Raw genomic sequence first — 18,993 nt, forward strand, 5'->3', positions numbered from 1 at the left:
CGCAGAGTGCACCCAGCTTGGGTGGCAAAGGTTTACACAAAGGGAAGGAGGCAATACTACAAGGTTACACTCCCATGACACTCAAGCAGTTTAAGTGAGTATCCGTCAAATCACTCAGTTGATTCTGTAGTTTTGTTCCCCTACACCTACATGTACTCATCATACTTTGCATATAGACAGGATTTTCTCGTTAGGTTTTAAAATTTTTATTCATTTTGTGTGAAGAAAAGGAGGCAGGAAAATGAATGAAAGGAATGTTACTGGCAGTTCTTTGAATGATTTATAGAAACCTTGTATACAGATGTATTTCCTCAGAATTTTATAGATTACTTTGTCGTTTTTTGACATTTTTTGGGGAATGTTGGGAAGGCATTATGTTTGTAAATGTAGTGTACATGTACATGTGCATGCATTTATTTTCTTTCAATATGAAATGTTAAGCAGAACACCGGTTCCCATTTTGAAGAAAATATGGGCGTTTACCCCATGTAACAGAAAAGAGTTCATGAAATCACATAAATTTAAAAAGGTCAAATTATGAAAAATATCATGTGCTGTACATGTACATGGCATCGAACCTGGACATGTAATCTTCAAGAAACATGTGATTTTCATGATCCCTAATTATCAGTTCACACACTTCATGTACTGTACATGGACATGTGTGTGTGGATGCAATATACATATACATGTACCGCCACGTAATTTGTTCTGAATTTCTACGCTTGAAGACTTACTCGCATGCCCTGATGATTACTTGATTGAGTTGGACAGCATTGCGTCTCTCAGTGAAGCATCAAAATTTCTTTGTTGCTAATAAGGAATAAATGATCAGCCCCTGGATGTTATCAAGCAGGTTGTATACTGTTATGTAAGTGTTTTGCTTGTGAGAAAAACATTCCAAAGGCTTGCTCAAACTTACATGTAGGTGCACCTTCAAAATTGACTTACACAGTAGCAATGAATATTGTATGTTTGTTGTTGAGCTTTTAAAAGAGTAATTAAGCTCTATACAAGGGTCAATCATCCATTATTCAATGGGTGCGGATTGGCAGGTGTGTACTTGGTCAAGGATGCCAGTCTTGCAAAAATACCATTTAATTTGTCATTAGATTATTATCTTAGTTCAATTCAAGAGGTGAGGATTTGGGGGAGACGGGAAGGGAGTATCATCTACAAAGTAATTTTGTTTAAAATTAGAAAGTTATGTATGGTATATATAAAGCAAATCGGAGAAGAAACAATTTCATGTGTACATATGCAAACCCAGAAAATTTACAGAAAATTGTGTCGAAAAATTGTTTGGTAACAATATGAAAAAGATATTGGAGAAATGTAAGTTCTATGAAGTACATGTGTATTGTCAAAGAAAAGTCTATTTTTTTGCACGTGTGCTGATACATGTAGGTTGATTTGAGTTTTCACTAAAAAACAAATTTGCTTTTTTTTCTCTCTCTCTCCCTTTTTTTTTTGCTTTTACATGTATTTTAAAAAATTATATGTAATGTGAAAACATGTACATTGGGGTACAAATGCAACAGCGCTATGCACGTGAAGAGAAGAAACCACTATGTCAAGCATCAGTTGGAAGCGTAGCAGTTTGGAACCCCTACAAGTACTGGTACAGTACATGAAGCTTACATGTAACTTAACATGTTTGTCTGCCTATGTGTGCATGCATTTTTTGGACACAACATGTGCTTTGTTGTTTGTTGCAGAGAATGTTTATCCAAAGCCAAAGCATCGGAGAACTTCAAGAAAGTACAGGGTTTCTACGAGTTAGCCTTCAGCTCATTTTCACACATCAATGCCACATTTATGGTAAGACAGTCACATTGTCCAGGGTGTGATTTAAGGATTCCCCCCTCCCATTGTAGATATTTAGAGGATTGATCTTCAGGATTTGCTGCTGTTTTGCCCTTACAGAGTATACATATATCTGGGAAATCCAGAAAAAGGTTCACAAGAAGCCGTTTATAAGAGAATTCACCCCTTGCTAGCTATTAAAAACCCTGAATTTTATTTTCACTGTTAAAACCCCTGTGCTGGACATTTCCTGGAGTTTTCATCTCCAAATGCCTCTCCTACATTGTGTATTGTATTAGATTACTGCCTATCCAGTAAAAGTTGTCAATCTGCTTTGGAATTCCTTAGAGTATTGTAGGATTTGGCAATAAAAATACAGTTGCACCACTGGAACGATTGCTTTAAACTTATGCCTATCTGATCTATAAATGGAATTAGATTCATCGGGTAGGGTTTAATCGTAGTAATGTCTCGGGGTTATAAGACTGTAGGTGAGCTAAAAAAGTATCCCTTTCCCTTCTAAAATGACTCATGAAGTTTGTCTTGTCCCATGCACCCCATTGCCCTCCCAACAGGAAGCAGGTAAAGACCCTAGGAGCACAGAAGACCCTGGAACATCCCAGGCCTATGTTAGTACAGTCTTTAAACACCTTCTGGAGGTACCTGAAGAGATACAGAAGACAACGCTAAAAGCCATCATCAATAGCCTTCTGAAAGACATGAAAAAGTAAGGGTTAGTGAGTCAGGCAGAGTTCCCTAGAGATCTGGAGGGAAGAAGGGAAATGACTTTTTTTTAAAGAAAGATTCTAACATTCTGAAGTGTAAGTTGTGTTTGGGAATTTCAGCATTTCATTAAATTCAAGAAATCTTGGTTTGATGTTCTTCACTTAAAAAGACAGTGATTTTACAGTAGCAATCATCATTTTCAGTCAACAACAAAAACATTAAATTTTGAAGGTATCCTGTAAAGAGCAGAATAACATTAACTGTAACAAACTCATGCTTAGGGACACAGATTTCCTCAAGCTGAGTTAAAATCTGTAGCAGCTCTGTCATGAAACTTGAGACAGAACTGAACACACTGTGGTGAGGCCTTCATGCCTATGTGTAGATCTGGAAATACAACGTACATGTATTTGCTGTTTTAGACGCAGCAAAAGTAGAAAGTCAAGTGTCAAATTTCATCAACCAAAGGGTTAATTGAATGGCTGATTCAGAACACATTTTGCTGACTTCTTCTGGGCATTGCTTATGACAATGTGGTTTTATTTGGTTGTTCTTGTAGGCCAAGGGATAAGAATGACTTAAGAGCTTATCTTATTCTGTTGCAGGTAAGTAGAAACTTCACACAGAAAGATGAATAACTTCATTGCAGATGTTAAGTACCAGAAAGAGACAAAAGTTGACATAAAGAAAAGACAAGAAAACAACCCACATTTTTCACTTTATCCACCAGAAAAGCAGTTGAGGCCAACACTACCCCAACAAGCACAAGTAGTGTAAATAGCACAGCCATGCAAACTGGGACTCCGTAGTTACGTTGATCAATAAAGTATTGATCAACGTAAGACTGTTAGAACCATAACAAGCCCTCATACAACTAACTGTTCTTCCTTTCTCTGCACATCAAGACCTGACTGTAATGATATTGACACATGTATACCTTGGGCATTAATTGAGGAGTCCAGTTTTAGAATAAAGTTGGCCTTTTTCTGCTCGACTAATTGATGTGAAGGATAAGTATTGAACCAAGGGGGGGTGATTTTGTTTGTTTTATATTGCTGTATGGACAAATATGTAGACTTTCCATTTTTTCAGCTTATTTTCGTCACAGTTTTATAAAAAATAAGAAAATGTTACATTTGTATTTTTATTTGTCATTTATGTTTTTATTGATTCCTATTTTGATTTCATATAACAGTGGATGCGTATCTTCATGAGATTTAATGAAAGTAAAATTACATAAAAATAAGTAACTAAAATTACATACACGTAAAGTTTTGAAGTTATCTTTGTAATATTATTTTGAAATTCTTGAACATTTTGAATCATTTGAAATAATCTTAAATTAGATAATTTTTTCTCAAAGGCAGCAGTGTGTGTCATTCTAAAGATGTTCTTATTGCATCATGTTTTTATATCAGGAATATATTTGTCCTTGATATGCATTCAAGTACCTGTTTAATCTATGCCAGGCACAAGTACAGATGTGGATTTTATCATGCACTTAGATTTTACAGGTGTATCTCATGTACATTGTACATGTATACTATTATACATGTATGTTTTTCTAGTATAATTACCTTCTCTACTTTGCGATTCATTATGTATGGCCTTGATATGCCTTGATTTAAGGCTACGTTATTTCCATATTGTTAAGGTTGTTGGAAGTCAATTTCGGTGCGGTGCAGCTATTTCCGCAGATAGTGGCTCTATTGTTCACGTTTCCTTGGAAGCAGCATTGTGTTTTGTACTACAAATGTTGGAAATTATATGAAAAAAAATAAATAGCAAAAGAAAGAAAAACCTAGAATAAAAAAATACTAATAAAAACACATAATTGTGTGGTGTCGTGCAGACAAACATAATTAACTCAGATTTGAACTAAAGTATGGAAAGTCAGTTTTGAATGTAATTATGGGAAGTAAATTTTGAGACATGTAGGAAAACAAGTTTTTATTTTTTTTCTTTGCTGCCTCAAAGTCTCACTAACTGCACAATTTAGAGTCAAACTGTAACTCGGGCAAAGTGCTGGGGGAATACACAAAGTATTGGAATGAACTGGGGGGTCCTAATTCTCAGCTCTGCTTTGATATTTTTAGCTCAGTACTAAGTCTTATAGTGCCAACAAGTACATTCTAGCAACCAACATATTGAAGTAATTTAATTTTATTTGAACAATGCTCGCCTAAATGTTTGTAATGGATGAAGCCTGAGATGGAGACAGAGCCGGGTATCAGCCCCCCCCATGCACTACCTGTTACATGTATCATTAGCGAATGGCTTTTGTTTTCCTTCTCATGCAGAACCCTCAGTTTAGACAGACATCCACTTATGTCATCTTTGCTCACCTACTACGGCAGGTTGCAGGTCTCTGTGATCAGGACCATCATTATCTCGTCCACTGGTTCAAAAGGTTTGCCAAAGTGTCTCATTTTTGCTTCACCTATGCACATGTACTTCTTGGAACCCAAACTGTCCTCCGCAGCATCTTCATTAATTAAGATCGTGTCTCAAGCCAGTAACAATAATTCCATTCTTGTATGATACCTGTTGCAGCTTTTTTAACTTTTTATGGTAATTGTTAATTGATTTTGTATAATTTGTATTAGCAGTCTTGGTGTACATGTGGTTCTTAGAAGTATGAAATGTAATTTGGGAAAGCAAAGTTAGTTGTGTCATTCAACTTCTCAAAGCACAAGAGTTTTGGAAAGGCTAAATTTCTAGACTTTGAAAAAATGTCCTGGAAGGATTATTCACCCAACAAATGGGTAACACCGGTAATCACATTGTTATTCACAATCACCGTACCGTTATTGCTTTTCAATTGCAGACTTCCAAATGACACCTTTAGGGACATGGTCAGTCGACTTATTCAATTCATCTCCATCCGGCTGTTTCCACCTGAGCCAGCTGATCTGCCACCCATTGGCAAGTGTTCTTGGTGGATACCCTCCGTCACCAAAGTCCTGGCACTGCTCAGTAAGTCTCGACTGTGCTCGATGCTCATGAGCTGTTCTGTAAATTCAAAACTTTGGCTCCTTCATAAGTTCCTGAAATTGAGGAAATTCTACAATGGCCTCTCAAGAAAGGGAATGTATGTGTTCTTTTTTCAAATGTTGAGCACCAGTTAAGCTTGTGCTTTCTCAATGCAGCCTCAGTGCACTTGTTTTGCCTTGAGACACTGATAAATTTTAAAAGACCAGTTTTTCAAAACCAAAGTGAAAGGAGATATGTACATGTATGTATATAAACTTGCTGATTGGCCTCAGTGCACTTGTTTTGCCTTGAAACACTAATAAATTTTAAAAGACCAGTTTTTCAAAACCAAAGTGAAAGGAGATATGTACATGTATGTATATAAACTTGCTGATTGGCCTCAGTGCACTTGTTTTGCCTTGAAACACTAATAAATTTTAAAAGACCAGTTTTTCAAAACCAAAGTGAAAGGAGATACATGTATGTACATGTATGTATATAAACTTGCTGATTGGAGGATTTCATTGTATTCTCACAGATGCAGCCAACTCGTTAACAGTCCCAAACAAGATTGTCTACACCTGCTTCTACAACAACACCTTGGACCATGTAGATCTTATGAAGGAATATTACGCTTGGCAGAGTCCCAACAATTACCAAACGTAAGATTGTGTACACTGCCCCCATCGGCTGAATATGCAGAATATACACCTTAAATGGACGCGAAGCAAGAATGTAGTTTAATTGATTTGCTAAGGTGCTTTACACCTGCTCTCAACACTGAGTACATTTCTCTTCATTGTTAACGCCCTATGGGTCTTTTTGCATTTCTGTGTCGCAGATTCACCTTCTGCCAATACCCGTTCATTCTAAGTCTTCAAGCTAAGCGTACCATCATGCAGAAAGACTCAGAACAGCAGATGATCATGACAGCGAGGGTGAGTTGTTCCACACACACCCCACCCTGGTCTAAGACTACTTTTTATTTTGTTCCTGGTGCGGCCATATATCCTTCGAAAAAAGGGAGAATAATCAAACTTGGCATAAGGTTTGTATGCTTTATTTTGTTGCAATGCATGTCACGTAGAAGAAGCTTTTAAATGGAAGTTGTCATGAAAAAACATCAAGAAATGAACATCAAAACTGGAAGATGCTTCAGGAAAAGTATTGAAGTGCCAGTGTTTTGCATGTTACACAGATGACAAAATATACACTTTTTGCCCCTGTGTCAAGCAGGAATTAACTGAATGAATGATGTTGGCTACTGATGAGTGTCTGTTTTTAAAAACTGAATTGTTTTTGTTTTTATGCTTCTCCCGCCATCTTGCAGAGAAGTCTGGTAGCCAAGGTCCAGCAGAGGCAGATGCCCAACATGAACATGCTGTTTTTGAACCTGAAGGTGCGCCGGTCACACCTTGTCTCAGACTCTCTACATGAGGTAGTCCTGCACTCGTTTTTCTTTAACAACACACTGGACAGATTACTTTATGATTATCAATTACTATGTTTGTGGACTGTATGCATAAGTGTCATTGACTGTGGCACAAATTGAGAGTGGAATTTCTGAGATTACTCCAGCGGGAATTTTGAGATCAGTCGGCTAGGGCAAGAGTAAGATTTTTCAAGGCATTTGGCAATCAGGATGGAACGTCCTTTGTGTAAAAAGCTACAGACAGTGAATATGCGGATTAATTAAATATGCAAATTGAAGATTTATAGGAGTGGACCGTTTCATGATTGAATGTCTCCCAAATTCTGTGCATTGAAGGTCGCGAGGAAGAAAGCTGACTTGAAGAAGAAGCTTCGAGTGCAGTTCCACAACGAGCCCGGATTGGACATGGGTGGGCTGACCAAGGAGTGGTTTCTGCTCCTTCTCAGAAAGATCTTCAAAGAAGAGTATGGTAAGTCCTGGATCTCAGCGATTTTGACTTGTAACAGATGCATGAAATGTATACCATGCACCAGGCAAAATCAACCAGTGGTTAACAAATTGTCACTGATCAAACTTGTCCTTAGTTTCTGTCTCTGGGAACCCACTTTGCAGTTAACGAAATCTATTGAATCTGTGAATTTAATTTCATCTTTTAATTGCTTGTTTTCTACAGGAATGTTTACCTACAACGACAAGTCTCGGTGCTTCTGGTTCAACCCAGCTTGTGTGGACTGCAATCAGGAATTTAACTTAGTGGGAGTGGTATCCTTTGTCAGTTTTCAGGTTTCTAAGTTGAGTAAATTGCACACTATAAATCGGCCCTAATTTGATGTATAATGTCCATGTGATATAGGAGTAACTTGAAGTATGTGTTCTCCGATGCAAAGACTTTGAAAATTAAGAAAATTATGGGTCCGAATTAAACATGTCTGTATGCAAAAATTGTGCTTGCTACGTCTCTTGCCCAGTGCCTCAATACTTAAATAATCCACCATCAGCCTAACCATGCTTAGACCATTTGCTTAACCCTAACCATGCTGAACTGAACAAGGTTATGCAGGATTTCAATGGTCCCTAGGGGGTTAGAGGTAAATAATCCACCATCAGTTTGAGCATGTAAACTTGTCACGTTTTCCCATTGTTTGTTACATCGCCTTGACTGACTAATTTCTGTACAAGCTGATGGGTCTAGCTGTGTACAATAGCATCATTCTAGATATTCACTTCCCAGCTTGTACCTACCGGAAACTCCTCAGTCCTGCCGTGGTGCCTTACAACAATCCTGGGGCTGAGGTGGGTCGGACGTCGGTCACCCAGGAAGACCTCGCTCAGGTCAACCCGGTGAGTGTTGAGACAGCTATCACCACATCACTGATCAAGAGGAACTGTGTCCCAGGAAAGCCTGACGCAAAGAATTACAGTTTTGAAGTGTGACTCACATTATATACATTAATGAATATCGGGCAAGCTCAGATTACTCTAACAATCAGTGAACCTTGTAAATTTTTTTTACTGTACTCTTTGATGTAATTTCAGATTCTACATTCTATAAAAAAAAATTGCCAGCTATACATGTATTTTTGGTAATCAACTTTTCAATTGCCGTTCCCTTCTTCAGGAATTGGCCCATGGTTTAAAGGAGCTGCTCACCTACGAGGGTAACGTTGAAGATGACCTTTGCATGAGTTTCCAGGTAAACTGACTCATGGAGTCACCTTTAAGATCCAGCACTGTCAATAATTCCTTTTTTGTACTGCAGTGCCGACTTTGAATAATAGTACAGTTAAAAATAATATGAATAAAAAGCGACGCATTAGGATAGAACTTGCATCATCTCTGCTGACTTTAGAGTGGCAAATTGTTTTACTTTTGTTGCCCTTTTAACCCGTTCACGCCGGGATTCTTTTGACCATGTCTGCTGGGCTGCAATATGCCCTGTATGCAAAGCTCTGTCCAGCAGCAGGCCCCATAGAACCAGCAGCTGCTTGGTGAATAGACTGTATGTGTGGTATGCGCTAATCCTCACACAAAGCCGCGGCTGTGGATGGCTCCCGGTATGAAGGGTTAATGTTCTGATATCGAGATATCTCTCTCTTATCACTGTCTGGTAAAATGGGTATGAATACATTTGCTGCTCTTTTTTATCCAGATATCCCTTCCAGTCTATGGAACTGTGCAGACTATAGATCTCAAGCCAGATGGAGCCAGTATACCAGTCACCAATGAAAACAGGAGAGGTACAAAGCATATTGCTTATTTGAGGATTTTCTGGAATAAATTAGCAGTGCCAAGTGCAAACTAAAAAAAATCATATTCTACATTATGATACAGGTTGCCATAACACAAAATATCTTAATAAAGAAACAAGCCTTGTCTTTGGGAGAACTTTTCAAAGGTCACAGAAAAGTTTTTTCTGAACAGAAATTAGTTTGTCTGTATGAAAAGTACAAAGGTATTGATAACCATAAATTTTTTTTTTATATTTTTGTAGCTATGCTGATAACTTTTTGTAGGATCCTTAACCCATGGTGTTAGTTGATGATCTTCACTCACACTCAAAAAGTACAAAAAAGTGGAAATGGAACATCTGATATTAAACTAAATAGCTCTAAAAATAAGCTAAGGATTGAAGCATCTTGTTTTCCCTGTTCAGAATACGTTGAGCTGTACCTGAAATATCTTCTGAATGACTCCATATACCAGCAGTTTGCAGCCTTCTATCATGGCTTCCACAGTGTCTGTGCCTCCAATGCACTGATCATGCTCAGACCAGAGGAGGTTGAGATGCTGGTGTGTGGGAGTCCAAACCTAGACCTGGACGCATTGGAGAAAGTCACTACGTATGATGGATTTACCAAAGAGGACCAGACTATAAGGTATCATCAAACGGCAAAGTGGACGGGGATGAATAACAAAAAGGGAGGGGTTGTGAAATGACGCTGTGGGATGAACTTCTTGTCAGAATGTTGATTTTATTGCTCTTTGCTCGCAGGGCCCAAGTTGATTGACTCTTCAGTTTCTCTTCTATTTCCCCCACCCCTCTCAGGTACTTCTGGGAGGTAGTGAAAGCATTCCCTGTAGCTCTACAGAAGAAGCTGATGCTGTTTGCAACAGGTAGTGATCGCATCCCAATCGGAGGAATGGGAGAGATGACTTTCAAGATTGTTAAAGTGAATGCCTCCACCAGCATGTGAGTACAAATCTTGGATTAGGTTTTTTGTTGAATGCTTGGACGGATGTTGCCATATGAAGGGAGCATTGTACATGTCTGAGACATCTTTTTTTGTCGCACTCGATTGTGTTTGCATGCACTTTTGAACATTTTAGTTCCATTGGTTGTGGAGCGCAAATTTCAAAGACTGCATGGGGGGATATTACTGATTTGGATCTTTTTTGTTGTCACTTGTACAGGCTGCCCATGTCACATACATGCTTCAACCAGCTGATCCTACCACCTTATAAGAGCAGACGGCAGTTGAAACATAAGATTACTATTGCCATCTCAAATGCTGAGGGCTTTGGACTTGAGTAGAACCCCCCTCCCCATCTGGCACCTTCCTTTAGCTGCCCTTCTGGACGATCGGCCACCTGTTACCTGTCGTCATGACGGGGTCCATCCTAAGGTGGGATTGTCCAGAGTTCAAGTTAAGCCCATCACTAGATAAGCCTCAACGCCAAGCCGCATCCCAGGTCCAGTCTCAAGTAAAAGAGGACGAATGGGGGACAGAGAAATTGAAATTTATAACTTGAGACTGACTGACTTGGGGCGAAGTTGTGATTGACTTGTTGGGACTTGACTTACAACACTGGCATTGTCCAGAAATTAGTCCATAAATATACTTCGTTGGTGCATTCAGTGTGACAGAAAAAAAGGAGTAATTGTATCAATTTTGCCATAACAAAACATGGGATGTAAATAAAAGATTTATTGAAACCGGTGTGCTAGTGGTTGGATGTGTATAGAAAGGATTAACCCAGTGACAGCTGATGCTTGCAGAAAATTTTGTAGAACCATTGCTTGGAGAACCATTTTTGTTAAGGTTACCTCTCCAGAAATGACAAATGGTATTTGGTCAACTTCGGTGCAATACGTGTAGATATATATATACGGATGTCAGTTAGGAATGTGTTCTTGGAGAGAAACTTTTGGCTTTGATCTTTTGAAAAATATGAAGTTGTACGTGTTGTGCTTTAAAAATATGTTCTTTTCTGAAGCCAAGATACTTCTGTTTCGTGTAGCTTTTCATAGGCTTTCTAGCATTTCCATGTTCATCATTTTCATTCATTTTTCATGATTTTATTCACCATTTTGCTGCTTTATTTCGGCAATTTCATTCTTTATTACATCTTGGAAACATTCCCACTACTACAGATGTTCTGCACCCCCCCAAAAATGACTAAAAGGTATAAAAAGCAAATGAAATTAGAAATTTGGATGGGAAATGTGCCCAAGCCCGATTGTCACTGGGTGAAGCCAGAGTATGTCTTTCCTATAAAACATATTATGTCTAATTTAAAGTAAGATTTATGTATATATGCATGTTAATGTATTTAAAAAAATTCTGAATGTATTCACCTTGAAATGAAACAAAAGGGTTTATCAAAGAATGCTGAATTCTCCAAAGTTTGTCTATTTTCTTACATGTACAGTTTGTCAGCATTGCTATTGTGCGTGTCATGCATCCTCCATACAGTATTTATCAAAGTGCCTTTTCTCAAAATTTTCTCTGTCTACTCTTTATTAGAAGAGGGAAGAAATTATCGAAAGCAGAAAGTTCAAAATGTGCCTGTTACATTTTGCCTAGTTCCGGTTTTAGTCAGCATTCAGCTGGACATGGACTTATGGTCCTCAATTTTATGAAGTGCTGCATTTTGTTTTCTCCTGTCCTCTTGCGGAATGAATCAAGAAAAACTTGCACAATTTTGTACACACCGTCGAAATTCAGATGTTCTCAGCATGAGTGTTGTGTACAAAATTTGAGGTAGACAGAGTACAGTACAAATACATGCAGAGTTTTACTCCAAAGTGAGAGCTTTGCCTTCACATTAGAGCTAAAAATTACTCTCGGATGTTTTCTTCTCCAGATCCTTAATTCTGTAGTTTTTCCCTTTTTCAACAGTTGTTAGATTGGATGAAGAAAGTCATGCATTAATGTCTTGCCGTATGTTATTTACGTTTCGTGTTTTTAGTCATTAACAACATTCTTTAAAGAAACATCCTAAACATGTACAAAATCACCCACTTGCGATAAATTGTATTTTGTTACAAAATACAAGTTTTGTAATCCACTGATGTACATGTATGAAGTTTTACTTATGAATTGGCCCCAAATGTGCCTTTAATTATTGCACATACATGAAAGAGGAAGTGGCTTGTAATATTTCCCTGCTTTCGTTTCGCTTGCCTTACGAAGAAAAACCCCAAATGTTAGTCTCGATAGAATCTTTAAAAATTGTTCATATTTATAGAAAATGAAATCACTTTTTAACAAATCATTGTTTTGACGGTCTATGATTTTGAAAGTTTCTAGTACCACACCAAATTAACATTGAATTTCAGCTTTTTTGTTGAGAAAAAAATTCCCAAACTAGCAGTGGGTTAAATTTTATCTGTACATGTGTATGTAAATTTACCGACACAAAATTTTCAAGATTTAAATGATTGTACATGAAAAATTCTGTATAGAGCCAAGACCTTGCGTTAGTTTATTTAGCTATTAAAATTGATTAACCCTAACCCCCCCCCAAGGGTTGCTGGCCCTAACCTTACCCATTCACACAAAGTTAAACACCCATATGGGACTTTGTGCACAGAGGCTGTTGGACTTAGATTTTCTGAGGTATGCCAAACCCAATGCAAAGGCCAGCTGTTATGGGCCTACCAGACCTATCCCCACAGAATTAAACACTTTACTACTGTTTAATTCTGTGTGGTTGGGGAAGGTTAGGGTTAACTGTGTGACACAGGTATGACAATAAATGTGTGTTCCTATGAAAAATATTTGCTCATGCGTGAAATACTGATTGGTTATTGTGGAGAGGTCACTGGATTCAGTACAGGATTATGTAAATTTAAGCAATACTTTACTTGTTTAAAATATTTGAGTGGAAAAAAAATCCTGTAGCACAAAATTCACAAATGAACAAACTCACAATACGTTGCAATGTGCTCTTAAAAACTAAATTTAACTTTACTATTATCAATAAACTTCTTCAACCATTAATCTTGTACCCCAAACTTGTAATTCAGAAAATGGGAAAAAATTGCACTACTTTCAAACAATGTACATTAAAGTACAATATTCCAAATATTAGGTTTCCTTACCATATAAAATCAGGAAATTGTTAAGTCTTGCAACACAAATACATTACTTAGTGTAATGGACACTATTGATAAGAATTTCCACATACATGTATCAAGTAAACACTGATCCTCACATGTAAGTATTGCATTCCTCAAAGTTTTAGGTTGTTGAACAGGCATAGCCAAGATGGAGCTAGAGATTACTGCCATATTGGGTAAAAAACCTCTTCTTGAGGACAATCAAAGTGGATATGAGACACTTGCTGAGCTCCGAACCCCAACCTGTTGAATTAACCCTAAAAAATATGTACCTACAAATTGAATGATATTCCTCAATTTTGAAATCTGTGCTTCTTGCTGTTCTTGCTCTTTGGACAGCTTTCAGCATTGGAAAGAAAATAATCCACTGAGTCTCTTTATGAACGAGCCCTCGGAGGAGTAGTAGTTTAGGCTTCTGAATTTTTTGTCATTCTAAGCCCTGCAATTGGCCATTTTTTTCCATTTCATGCATAGGTGAAAATCTACAACCAGTGTCTCACATGATATTTAACCAACACTCTTAGTAATTCTTGTGAATATATTATTCTTTTGTCAAAACTAACTCTTAGAAAAAGTAACATATATCTTGGCACTGAAATCGTCACAAGTACGTAGATGTGCACAACCTACATGTGTCATAAATACGCCCTGATGTTTGTTTGTTATGTAAATATTATGTTACAGGACAAGAGGATGTGTATTGTCTAGCAAGATTGCAGGCTTGGATATCCATGCGCATATCCAGGCCTACTGATATTGCATGAAATCTGAACTCTGTGAAATCCGGACTCTACGACTGCAATGCACGTGACAGTGAGTAATGCAAGGGACGGGGAAGCACACTGAAGGAAACAGAGACCAGATTTTAATTGAGGGCTAGATTTCATAGGACACTGGCACTTTTTTTAACCCAAACTTTTAGTAACGACCAAAATTTGGAAAACTGGTGGGAAAAAATTCTTTCACCGCTAATTACATGTAGAATTTAAAAGAAAATTTTTGTTTGTAGATGGGGGAATTCACCTGTATGGCAACACTGAAACAAATCCTGTATCTTCTTGTATTAAGAATCCAATCCGAATAAAATTTCCACATCAGATGTTAAAACCGACATGTACATGTACACACAAGCATGATGTCACAATGTGATAGTAAGTTGGACTTTAGTTTAGAAAAGGCCATTCACACTTTAATTATACCATTTAAATGTACAAACATCCTGGGACTGAGTACTGCAGATTACATGTACACACCAAACTAAAGAAACTGCTTCAAATCTTCTCACCCTACACTGTGGGTTTGTAACACTCTTTCATAGAACTTACACTTGTAGAATTATTTCATAGAGTAACATAGACTTTTTGAACAAATTAGACTGATCGTACAAAAGAGCAGTTAAATAATCCTCAGAACTAGATCATTCTTTCAAATTCTTAGGCAATGCAACAAACAACTGGACGCCAAACTTTTGTTTATATTTAATGATCAGTAAAACACAGCACAAGCACACAACATGAACATCAAGCAAAAATCAATGCACGGTACTATTCTCTGATTTAAACAAAACCATTACGAAAAGATCAAATTTTTAACAAACTAAATCAATCTTGCGGTAAACTTTACAGAGTTGCAAGAAAATAAACAACTCTCCTATTGTGCTCTACAAATGACATGTTTGGTTATCGGAGTTCCACTCCAGTTTAAGACTGAATTAAAGCAACAGGCCTTTCGTCACCATTTTGAACTGAACACAGCCTCAACATCATACAGAAAGAAAGTCCAGCATGTTGTTGTCCTAATGATGAACTTTCAAATGTACACATACTTGATGGCTGGACCAATCAGAAAACAGGAAAGCTGAATTGACAGTGCACATACATGTAGCAACCACAGTCATTGAAAAGTTTTGACAGCAATGTTATTTCTCATATATGGAATTAGATATTTTTTCAATCATTTTATAGGTATGAGTGTGTGTTGGCTAGTTAGGTCAGTACACTACAAATATTTTTATTCTGACAACAAAGCTTTAGAGTTTGCACCGACCATTTCAGCAGTTTGCAAATTGAAAAAAATTCCAAACAGGCTCGGTCACTGGTGACTATTGTAATGCACTACTAATACAAAAGAGGTCATAGAAACTTTGAGAGACTAAAACTAGTTAAACTTCTTTAGTCTGTTGCCTACTTCTTAAGTCATACTTCAAAGACTACCTGGAAATTCTTGGAAAGAAACATTACAGTTACTGAGTCAGTCGATCGTTGACCTCCAGCTCACAGCCATCCTGCATGAGCTGAATAGCGATGTTGGCGATGTTAATGGCATCATCTATTCCACGGTGGGGCCGGCCATCGAATCCCATCTCTAGGGCTCCTAACATGTTCCTGAAATTAACCAAACATGTACAGTTCTTGTCAGATGTTTGGCTACCTTATGATTTGTGAACTGGAACTGTTTTATGTGTCATTGACCCATAACCAAGGATTCACGTGAAAAAATTGGCATTACCTTAAACACATCCGTTTAGTCTTGTAAAAGTTACTGAAGGTCTTACAAAGGTTAATCCACTGACGTGCATAGGCTGGGTAGGGAACCTGGCTCAACTTACACTGTACATTCAAATACATGTTCATGTCCCAAGGTCTAAAAAGAAAGACAAGACATGCCGAGGTTACGCCAAAGAATCAGCCAAACTCATGATATGCATCTGGACTGTAATTGAAGTGAATCCTAATATGATGTATTTCTGGCGATGCTCAATTCTTCAATCTTGTCAGAGTAGGAGTTAGAGTACCACCTACTGCAAGGAAGATCAAGTGAGCAATGACCTATGAGCTGACTCAGAAATAGATCACTCGACTTGGGAATGTGCTGACAACACTGTTTGCTTCCACTAGAAAATGCTGTCATCCAAATCAAGCATTCTACGCTAAAATGAAATTGTGAGAATGTTTTTTTAGTTTACCCATCAGTAACAATTATGAAACTGTGCTCGGTCCCCAAGGCTTTGCTCTTCATCCATCGATGGACACGGTTCAGCACCAGTGGGAACGTATCTGCTTGGTCCACCTCGACCTGAGGATTTAAACAGAAGGAAGTAGAGGCAGAAAGCTAATCTTTGCCCCCAGAATGTTTGGTCACAACACACTGGAAGCTGAAATCTCTAGGACCCCAATTCCACTTGTCACAAGATACCCAAAACGGTGAGAACATTTATTCCAAAAACCACTTGAGTCATCTTATTTGTGAGACACACTGCTCCAAGATTTACTGTCAGATTTCCCCAGATTTTCTTCCAGTCTTAAAATCATTCAATTGATTTGGATAGATAACTGAGCAGGTTTACTCCCCAATTTTCCTTTTCTTTTTACATGGTCACAAAACATCAGAATAAAGACACGAAATTCTCTCTTCTACCTGTGTGATGCTTGTTAACTCCTTACAGAATTTGGATAACGTGGGGTGCAATAAAGGCTTGATGAAAGAATTAAAACTATCCTCCTGCGGCAAAAGAACAGTTGTAAAGCCAATTTAGTAATTTGCATTTTAAATAACTTGCCAGAGCAATTAATAATGGATAAATGCAAAACAAAACCAACACTGACTGTTTTCACCTTCATATTAATTATCAACACATATTCAAACTGTACTTTTTCATCTCTTCTCTTCAACAATCATGAATCTCCAATGTGATATGTCATTTGCTTCACTCACAATTTTCATGGTCTTGGTATTGACCAACACAATTGGATACTCAATGATCTCTTGGATGTAATCGATAGGTGTGGGCTCCTCACAAGTAGCCTCAAAGTCAATGACACACAGGTAGTCAAAGTTCCGCTGGGTAGACGGTGTTTCTAGCCCTGCCTCACTCATGAGCAGATTCTTGTAGTAAGTCTTCAGTCTGGCTCGAAGAATTTCACCGATACCTCTACACATTGATAAGACAGACCGACATGCAATTACCCTCCTAAGTCTGCATTCTTCCTGTTAGTATACAATCACTCCTGTCACAAGTACCGAGCAAATTTCTTTCCTTTGCTGCGAAGAATTTTTATTTCAGTGGATAAAAAAATTTTGCAAACTGGTTCTGCATCGAGTATGTACATGAACTCAAAAGGGTTGTCATCTCAAGTAGCTAGGGCTTTTCTATTGTCTTCCTTAATTTAAATAAATGTATGTTCATGCAGACTTCTAAAATGTTGTGAAAATGCCCAAACATTTTTACTAAAAAATATTAAATCTGTTTTCTGTTTTAACCATGTCAATGCCATATTTTTATAACGTTTAATGAAATAGTGTTACACAGTGTGCCTAGCTTTATACAATGTCTTCCTGGTGTAATCTTTTACCTTGTATTGAGATTGAGCTTGGCCAGAGTGTCTATCATTTCCTCTTTGCTCATGCGGTTGATTTCACCATTCTTTCTGGAGATAGCTCGGTAAATGGGATTACTCAGATCTTTTACATACTTTGTGTCTGGATAGGTCAGGCAACTATTCTGCAAGAGTAACAATGAAAAGGGAAAACAGAGATAAAACAAACTACAGTAAATCCAAATTAAGTGTGACATACAGTACGTGGGTATGATGAATGAACCTTTGTGACCTTGAATATGAACTTCGTTAGATTCTTGCCTTCATCATGTTCACCTTTCTTGTCTTTAATAGGGGCATGCATAAATGAGTGTGGGAATGTTTATTTGGACATCCATTTTCTTAAATAGGAAACTGCGATTAAAATTCATCCTTTTTTGCATGCTGTAGCTCCTCTATTTAATTTCCAATTTCAAAATTTTTTAAATTTCAAGTGAAGCCAACATTTGATTCACTGAAATAAGGCACGAATAAGAACAAAGATTTTACAAAAATATGAATTTTGAGCTTTTCAGTTAAAATCCACTCATTTTTGTGTACAAAATAATCAGTTTGCTCTGACCAGCATTACACATGTACAAAAAAGTCTCACAACATTCCTGCTTCAAACCGACTTTTCTTTGCTCTGCAGAGTCTGACGGAATCCAAATTTCTAGAAAAACAGTTCTAGTGACATTCTAAGATCACTTCAAAAATAAAACAGAAAAAATATTCAAGTTAACTTATGGAATAAACGAGTTGGAAAAGAACAGACAGAAACCTCTGCATTGAACTTTTATTACCACAAACACTATATATACTAGGTCTACTTTCAATAGTGCTTGGAGTTGAATCTTGAAATCTACAGTCTTTGAAATATGAAAACACGAAACACGACGAAAATTGGGTTGAAGGACTATCATTTTCTCACTTTCATATTCGGCGCACTGACATACTCCCTTCCCTTGCCATCCAACGAGTCCGCAGAGAGCTCTGGTTTTCTCTGTAAATCTGCCATCGCCATACTGCCAAATGTCCCATTGACCGCAGACTCTCCCAGAAGTTTCTTCAAGCGAAAACTCAGCGTTGAGTTGGCAGGCCAAGGAGATAGGCGCGACCCGCGCTTACTCGACGGGCTTTCCGTTTTCCGCATGCACCGCCAAAAGACAAAATAAATCACTGCGAATCCGACTAGAAGGCCTACAACAATAGCAGGAAGGGAACTATCGTACATCTTACACTGTGACGCTTTCGAAACCTGCAAGAATTTGGGGAAAGCATAGCGATTTTATTGAGGAAGGAAGCGTTCACACACTATCTTTCACTTTTGGAATGTCCGCCATGTTTATTTACTCATT

At 37.8% G+C, this 18,993-nt stretch overlaps 2 protein-coding genes across 2 annotated transcripts in view; one reads left to right on the top strand and one right to left on the bottom strand.

The window, feature by feature from the left end:
* Positions 1 to 12,938, top strand: part of LOC147797031 (putative E3 ubiquitin-protein ligase HECTD2) — a 13,224-nt gene extending 286 nt beyond the window's left edge. Inside the window, exons 2-18 of the mRNA XM_087145135.1 lie at positions 6 to 94; positions 1,719 to 1,821; positions 2,382 to 2,533; positions 3,092 to 3,137; positions 4,833 to 4,942; positions 5,360 to 5,508; positions 6,044 to 6,167; positions 6,347 to 6,443; positions 6,836 to 6,943; positions 7,274 to 7,406; positions 7,611 to 7,699; positions 8,117 to 8,278; positions 8,556 to 8,630; positions 9,087 to 9,174; positions 9,591 to 9,813; positions 9,984 to 10,127; positions 10,349 to 12,938. Of these exons, the coding sequence (XP_087001261.1) occupies positions 6 to 94; positions 1,719 to 1,821; positions 2,382 to 2,533; positions 3,092 to 3,137; positions 4,833 to 4,942; positions 5,360 to 5,508; positions 6,044 to 6,167; positions 6,347 to 6,443; positions 6,836 to 6,943; positions 7,274 to 7,406; positions 7,611 to 7,699; positions 8,117 to 8,278; positions 8,556 to 8,630; positions 9,087 to 9,174; positions 9,591 to 9,813; positions 9,984 to 10,127; positions 10,349 to 10,469 (2,013 nt within the window). The 3' untranslated portion in view covers positions 10,470 to 12,938. The remainder of the gene's footprint in view (positions 1 to 5; positions 95 to 1,718; positions 1,822 to 2,381; positions 2,534 to 3,091; positions 3,138 to 4,832; positions 4,943 to 5,359; positions 5,509 to 6,043; positions 6,168 to 6,346; positions 6,444 to 6,835; positions 6,944 to 7,273; positions 7,407 to 7,610; positions 7,700 to 8,116; positions 8,279 to 8,555; positions 8,631 to 9,086; positions 9,175 to 9,590; positions 9,814 to 9,983; positions 10,128 to 10,348) is intronic.
* A 166-nt stretch (positions 12,939 to 13,104) lies between these two features.
* Positions 13,105 to 18,979, bottom strand: eri1 (exoribonuclease 1). Its single transcript, XM_022224876.2, has 7 exons — positions 18,567 to 18,979; positions 17,633 to 17,781; positions 16,995 to 17,211; positions 16,698 to 16,781; positions 16,246 to 16,355; positions 15,789 to 15,923; positions 13,105 to 15,664 (listed from the first exon to the last, which is right to left on the bottom strand). The coding sequence occupies exons 1-7, from the start codon at positions 18,867 to 18,869 to the stop codon at positions 15,523 to 15,525; spliced, it is 1,140 nt and encodes a 379-aa protein (XP_022080568.2). The 5' UTR covers positions 18,870 to 18,979; the 3' UTR covers positions 13,105 to 15,522.
* Positions 18,980 to 18,993: the final 14 nt, after the last annotated feature.

Source organism: Acanthaster planci, linkage group LG13 (assembly GCF_054643075.1).
Source record: "Acanthaster planci isolate LZ-2023a linkage group LG13, COTS_SCS, whole genome shotgun sequence".
Taxonomy (NCBI): Eukaryota; Metazoa; Echinodermata; class Asteroidea; order Valvatida; family Acanthasteridae; genus Acanthaster; species Acanthaster planci.